The sequence below is a fragment of the Crocuta crocuta genome, unplaced genomic scaffold (assembly GCF_008692635.1).
Source record: "Crocuta crocuta isolate KB4526 unplaced genomic scaffold, BGI_CrCroc_1.0 scaffold61, whole genome shotgun sequence".
Lineage (NCBI taxonomy): Eukaryota > Metazoa > Chordata > Mammalia > Carnivora > Hyaenidae > Crocuta > Crocuta crocuta.
In genome coordinates, this window is record NW_027528369.1 from 9,155,567 (window position 1) to 9,162,200 (window position 6,634).

Consider the following 6,634-nt stretch of genomic DNA (forward strand, 5'->3'; position numbering starts at 1 on the left):
CCGGGACAGCCCTGGGGCCGTTGCCACCGTCACCAAGCCTGAGCCTTGGGGAAAAGCTGGGTCACCAAGCACCGCCTTACACTCTGAGTGCCTTGCTGCTGGCCCTGACTGTCCCTCCCAGGCCTGCCCGCAGCAGCAGCAGCAGCAGCAGCAGGAGGAGGAGGGAAGGCCTGGTGGCCCTGAGACACTGTCCCTCCCAGGCCTGCAGCAGCAGCAGCAGCAGCAGCAGCAGCAGCAGCAGGGAAGGCCTGGTGGCCCTGACTGTCCCTCCCAGGCCTGCAGCAGCATCAGCGGCAGCAGCAGCATCAGCGGCAGCAGCAGCAGGGAAGGCCTGGTGGCCCTGAGACGCTGTCCCTCCCAGGCCTGCAGCAGCAGCAGCAGCAGCAGGGAAGGCCTGGTGGCCCTGAGATGCTGTCCCTCCCAGGCCTGCAGCAGCAGCAGCAGCAGGAGGAGGGAAGGCCTGGTGGCCCTGAGACGCTGTCCCTCCCAGGCCTGCAGCAGCAGCAGCAGCAGGAGGGAAGGCCTGGTGGCCCTGAGACGCTGTCCCTCCCAGGCCTGCAGCAGCAGCAGCAGCAGCAGCAGCAACAGCAGGAGGAGGAGGGAAGGCCTGGTGGCCCTGAGATGCTGTCCCTTCCAGGCCTGCAGCAGCAGCAGCAGCAGCAGCAGCAGGGAAGGCCTGGTGGCCCTGACTGTCCCTCCCAGGCCTGCAGCAGCAGCAGCAGCAGCAGGAGGAGGGAAGGCCTGGTGGCCCTGAGACGCTGTCCCTCCCAGGCCTGGAGCAGCAGCAGCAGCAGCAGCAGGGAAGGCCTGGTGGCCCTGAGACGCTGTCCCTCCCAGGCCTGGAGCAGCAGCAGCAGCAGCAGCAGGGAAGGCCTGGTGGCCCTGAGACGCTGTCCCTCCCAGGCCTGGAGCAGCAGCAGCAGCAGCAGCAGGGAAGGCCTGGTGGCCAGGAGGTGCAGGTGCTTCTATTTCTGGCACCGGGTCTTAGGCTTTGCTTGTACCGATCTGTTTCCCACAAATATGGACACGATGAACTCACTGTGATTATCTGCATCTCAACACATCTGGATTATTCCGGCTGCAACGGGCGGAGACGCACGGGCAAGCTGGCCTAGCTGGAGGGATGACCGCAGCCCGAGGCGGGCCAGTGGCGGGTGCGGGACGCGCCCCCGATGCTGTGGTCGGGCACGTCCTCCCCGCGCTGGCTCTGACGCACCCCTGCCCGTAACCCCCGTTTCCCGGGCTGCTGTGTGCCCGCCAGGTGTCCTCGCGGCCGGGGCACAGCGCGGGGCCCACGTGATGGCCACACGCTCAGCTCCTGTTTCCTGCAGCACTGGTGTAATGGCGCCAGATCGACGACGACAAAGTCCACAAGGACTAAACGGGCACGTGTCAAACAGGGACATTTTATGGAAAAAAGAAAGGAAAAACAAGGCAAGAAACCAACAAAACAAAAAACCGTGAGGAGTCAGACAGCCAGACCGCTGCTCTGGGTGAGGAGGTCGGGTTCAGCCTCTGATGTCCGACCCGAGCGCCAGATGACGAGGCGAAAGCAGCCACGCGGGCACTGAGGGGGCGAAGAGTGAGCCCAGGAGCCCGAAGGAAAGGTCTTGGCCTGTTTTTAGGATATTTCTGCTCTTCGTTTTATTCATGACGCCTCGGGAAAGGAGCCTGCACTTGTGAGCATCTCAGGGCAGGCTCTTCTTTCTGCCGTCTGCACAGTATTTTCACCGTAAAACCAGGAGAAACTGCTTTTGCAAGGGACCCTGGCATCTCAAGGTTTTCTTGAAAGCGCATGCAGGCCGTGCCTTCCTGGGGTGTAACAACGTGCCCAGGGAGACCTGCTGGTGAGACACTAACGTTTCTCATGCACGTACATTAAAAAAAATCCCCACTTAAATGCTCTCTTTGACTTTTTCCCAGGATCAACTGCAAAAGCGCTCTGTTTAGAAAGTACAGTCCAGCTAAGATCCAGTTTGCTTTTTAGGAACAGAAAAGTGGAGAGAACAAAAACAAGAAGCGCAGGGCGTTAGGCAGACAGCGTGAGCGTCTGTCACTGAGTGTGACGCAGGCTGGGACAGCTCGTTTTCCGCGGCCGGTACCTCCTACAAGACCCTGCGAGTGAAGGGTGCTCTCCTTTCACTCACCCCGAGGGAGGGGTGAGGCCGGAAAGGCGAGGAGGGCACAGCAGTGAGGTGGCACCACCTGCTGGTCACACCGGCTCTCCATTGCGGACGCGAGCGCTGAGCTGTGACAAGCAGCATGCACCCAGAGAGGAGCCAGCATGGGGGAAACGCCCAGCAGGCTGAGGGACCCTGAGAAACAGGGCCGGGACCTGTGGGCTGTGCGCTACTGGCCGACTCCCTGCTCGTCAGGAGGCCCCGGGCAGTGATGGAGGCTGGGCCACCGGGAGACACCTGGGCCCAAAGTCGCTCACACAGCAACACTCTGCCAAGGCTCCTTAGGCTCTACGGGGACCGGAGCGGCGTGCCATCACAGGTCGGCGACGGCCGGGCGACAGTCAGGCTGTGGATCCTCCATGTGGCCACCCACCAGGTCGCGGCCTGTCTGCTGCCTGGCCAGTGCCACCGTCACGCTGGCCGCCCCCAAGCACAAGCCCTGCAAGCGGGAGACGGCCTGCAGGGCGGAGGCTGGGGCCTGGTAATGCAGGAGGGCCCTGCGCCGTGGCCCCTGCCACGTGAGCCTCTCGGGGACGGCGCCGACTTCTCTGAGGGCTCTCTTCAGCTCGCTCACTCGAGCATCCCGGGGAAGGTTCCCGATGCACACAGTGTCAGCCGGCCCGTCCTCCCCCTGCGCAGAGCAGGGCTCTGAAGGGGGTGGGTCCCGAGGCCCCCTGACGGCGCCTGGGCGAGCTGGCGGCCGGCTGCCGGCTCCCAGGAGGCCCCGGGGCTCGTCCCGGAGGGCGACGTCCTTCCCAGCCTGCTTCTCTCGGTAGCGAAGGCTCCGGAGGATTGGGATTCTCCCCATCACCTCACAGCTGATCTGAAAGAGCAAAGCAGTTCCAGCTCCTCTGTGGGAAGGGGGGGCGGCAAACTGGGTCACGATGGAGGAGAAATCAAAGCTGCACAGGGGCCACTGCCACACGCTCTCAGGCAAGCGGTCTTGGCCACGTTGCCCCGGCCGCCCTGGCCCGCGGGGAAGCAGGAGCCCTTGGGCCCCGCCCTGCTCCACTTAAGTGACATCCAGGATCCCCGGGGGCCACGTCGGGGACTGCGCCCCACATGCCATGGCAGCTGGCGGGAACGGAACGGTTTTCTGTGCTCTGGGGGCAGAAAACCAAAGGCCTCCACTGCAGAAGGCTCAGCAGGGGAGGGCAGTGGAAGGAAGGCTACGGGTCACAAGTGGCAACCCCCCTGGTGGCCTCCAGGATAATGGGGGGTGTCTGCCTCCCCACCCTTTGGGCGGGAGGGGATCGTTAACGGGGCTCCCCGGCCCCCCTGCCACTCCTCCAGGGACCGAACCTGTCAACTTGTTGCCAAAGATACAGAAACAAGGCAAATCTGAAACAGAAAGCCACTTTTGGAAACACCTTCTAGCAACGGGTTCATCAAGCGACAAAGTAACACTACACAAAACGTTAAGTCTCCATGACAGGAAGGACACGTTTGGCCTTTTGGGAAGCTGCAACAGTGGAGGCGGTGAAAGCACCCCGATACAGGAGGCGGGTCCCCCCTCGAGTTCTGGGCCGCACAAGCGGGGCCCGCGCGGCGGGGACTGAGTGAAGCCGGCGTGCAGCGCGGTGGCAGACGGCCCGCCCGGCGGCAGCCCTTCGGGTTGGACTGCGCGTGGACAACTGAGCCCAGGCCAAAACCCGTCTTTGTCGCTGAAGGGCTCACACGGCAGAGGAGGAGGAGAAAGACACGGTGAGTCCTTAGCCATCCTCATTCTTTAGAGATGCGTTCAGTCCGCATTAGGGCACAAAGCTTGTACGGGACCAACTACCAAGAGGTGGGCGACGGCCCCAGCACGGGACTCCCGCAGACAAGGCTGCGTCGGGTACAGATCCGCACACGAGCCGGACAGGCGCAACCTCCCTCTAAGAATAAACCCAGTAACGGCCTTTTCGCCCCATTCAGACCCACAGTCACTAGGGTAACGGCTCTTACCCTGGCAGAGGGTGTCGGACACATGTGAGAGGCCGGGGTTCCTCCCAAGGAGTCCCCGGGAATCCTGTGTGCAACTTCCCGGTCTATGCCTGGACCTCCGACCCACAGGGGGCACACAGGCCCCAGGTTACAGATCAGCGATTTAGAGAAAGAGTCAAAGAAACTCAAACACCCAAGAGTCGAGTCCCTCTCACAAATTTCCAGGCTCCTGATCCTCAGCAACGTCGCCCCGGGTTCTCTCTCCCGGCACTAGGCGGACATGGGCCCCACCCTGGCACAGCCTCTCCACCGGCTCAGGTCCCTCTCCAAACGGACAGCGCCCTTGCTCCCCGGCACGGCCCGCTCGGGTCTTCAGAGGGGCACACGGACTCGCGGGTGCCACAGAGAGACTGTTCAGAGAAAACCCAATCCTTCTAATGTTCCCACTGCTGAGACACAAAGAAACTGGCAAAACCACAGCCGTGGACATGTGCACGGAACATGGCTACGCTTTTCTAATCAGGAGTTTTTCTTCCACTTGACTGTCGGCAATTCTTCTGAACGGATCCGTGCCAAGGTGACGAAGCCCCCAGGCCAGCCCCCCAGAGGCTCTGGTCCCCAGGAATCCTGAAGGTGATCCGGCCCAGCAGCCAACTCCCCCCACGCCTCCACCCTGCCTTCTCAAAGTTCACGTTCTTATGTTCTTTCAGAGTCTTTAAAAACAGATTTAAATGGGTCATAATTAGATTCTCTTTAAGTTTATTTTTTTAAGGAATCTCTACACTCAACGTGGGGTTCAAACTCACAACTCTGGGGTCAAAAGTCACATGCTCTTTTTTTTTTTTTAAGTTTATTTTGAGAGATGGAGAGAGAGAGCATGCTCTTGAGAGTGAGCAGGGAAGTTGCAGGGAGGGAGAGAGAGAAACCCAAGAAGGCTCTACGCTGTCTGTGTGGAGCCCGGAGTGGAACTCAATCTCACAACTGTGAGATCATGACCCGAGCCCGAACCAAGAGTCGGACACTTAACTGAGCCCCCAGGTGCCCCAAGTCGCATGCTCTTCCAACAGAGCCAGCCAGGTGCCCCCAAACTGGTCATATAGATTCATAAGAACGTCTTTACGTTACTACATCCAGTATTTAGAAAGGATGACCCAACTCAAAGTTGCAGTTACAATCAGAGAAAATGTGTGACTATGTACTTAGAGGAAAACTGAATGTCATTCCACTGAGCAGCAGCGAGGCCAGGTCTCCCGGTAAACACCGCACCTCTGCCAGCACCGGCTCGAGCAGTCCAGGCCTGGCAATCACCCCAAGTACTGAAATTCCCGTGTGCTTTTGCTCAGTGGAAACAAAGGGCTCCCTCAGGCAGAAGCTAGTGTTCTCAGGAGACCTGACTGAGGGGGCCGGCCTCCAGGGCCAGGTGCCAGACCCCTACACCCGGGGGGCAGAAATCCATTTATGGAGCAAAAATACACCCCCTCCACCCCCCACAGGGAGCTGCTTTCTCCCATGTGGCCACACGCACAACTAAAAATGGATGAACAATAAAAATGTTTTAAAATTTTTTTTTTAATGTTTTTATTTATTTTTAGGAGAGAGAGAGAGAGACAGCGTGAGCAGGGGAGGGTCAGAGAGAGAGGGAGTCACAGACTCTGAAACAGGCTCCAGGCTGTGAGCTGGCAGTCAGCACAGAGCCCAATGCGGGGCTCGAACCCACGAACCGCGAGATCATGACCTAAGCGAAAGTCGGACGCTTAACCGACTAAGCCACCCAGGCGCCCCAACAATAAAAATGTTTTAACTGTGTGCACATTCTGAACTAAGTCTACAGCACCGCCACAAACACACACACACACACACACACACACACACACACACACACACACACACAATCTTTACTGACAGAAATGCTGACTGCATCACTTACGTAAACCTGCTCATCTCAAGAGCAGGACGGTCTGGGGTAAGGAATGACAAAGCTTAGTGTCAGCTCGTGGGTCCAAGCCCACAGGCTCTACACGGAACAATCTCCCGGACTACCAGGTGGCGTCTGCCACTCTCCCAGCTGCTTGCCGTCTCTGTGCTCTCTGTGGAGTGGCCTGGGCTGGGGGCTGTCCCACAGCGGGCACAGAGGCGTCTGTGCGCTGGCTGGACCGGCTGGCCTCACGCTCAGGACAGTTCACGCCGCGCTACACTGGAGTTACTGGGCGCCGGTTAGGAACATTTGTTACATTTCTAAGGGTGCCGTGTAAAATCAAATATTTTGCCTGCTAATCAAACACAAAAATATATTTCTGCCTTTCAATAACTAATCATTCCATTAAAAGTAGTACCAATTTGATTTTATATGCTAACCCGTTCTCCACTGACGTTTGCGTCCATCACGTATAAATGTACGTTCTCTTTAAAGATGAAATGAAAACCCCCGTCCCCTAGAAAGCCAGGCCACACGCAGCACAGAGCAGCGGTCGAACTCAGGGCCCCTGTGGCCAACTCCGGAGGAAGAGACGCGGGGCCTGCTGGGCTCA

At 59.0% G+C, this 6,634-nt stretch overlaps 1 protein-coding gene across 2 annotated transcripts in view; it reads right to left on the reverse strand.

Moving 5' to 3' along the window:
- Positions 1–1,386: 1,386 nt before the first annotated feature.
- MTHFSD (methenyltetrahydrofolate synthetase domain containing) overlaps positions 1,387–6,634 on the reverse strand; it is a 22,919-nt gene continuing 17,671 nt past the window's right edge. For both annotated transcript variants that reach the window (XM_077754094.1, XM_077754095.1), the window contains exon 8: positions 1,387–3,003. In XM_077754094.1, coding sequence (XP_077610220.1) covers positions 2,494–3,003 — 510 coding nt within the window. In that variant the 3' untranslated portion in view covers positions 1,387–2,493. The remainder of the gene's footprint in view (positions 3,004–6,634) is intronic.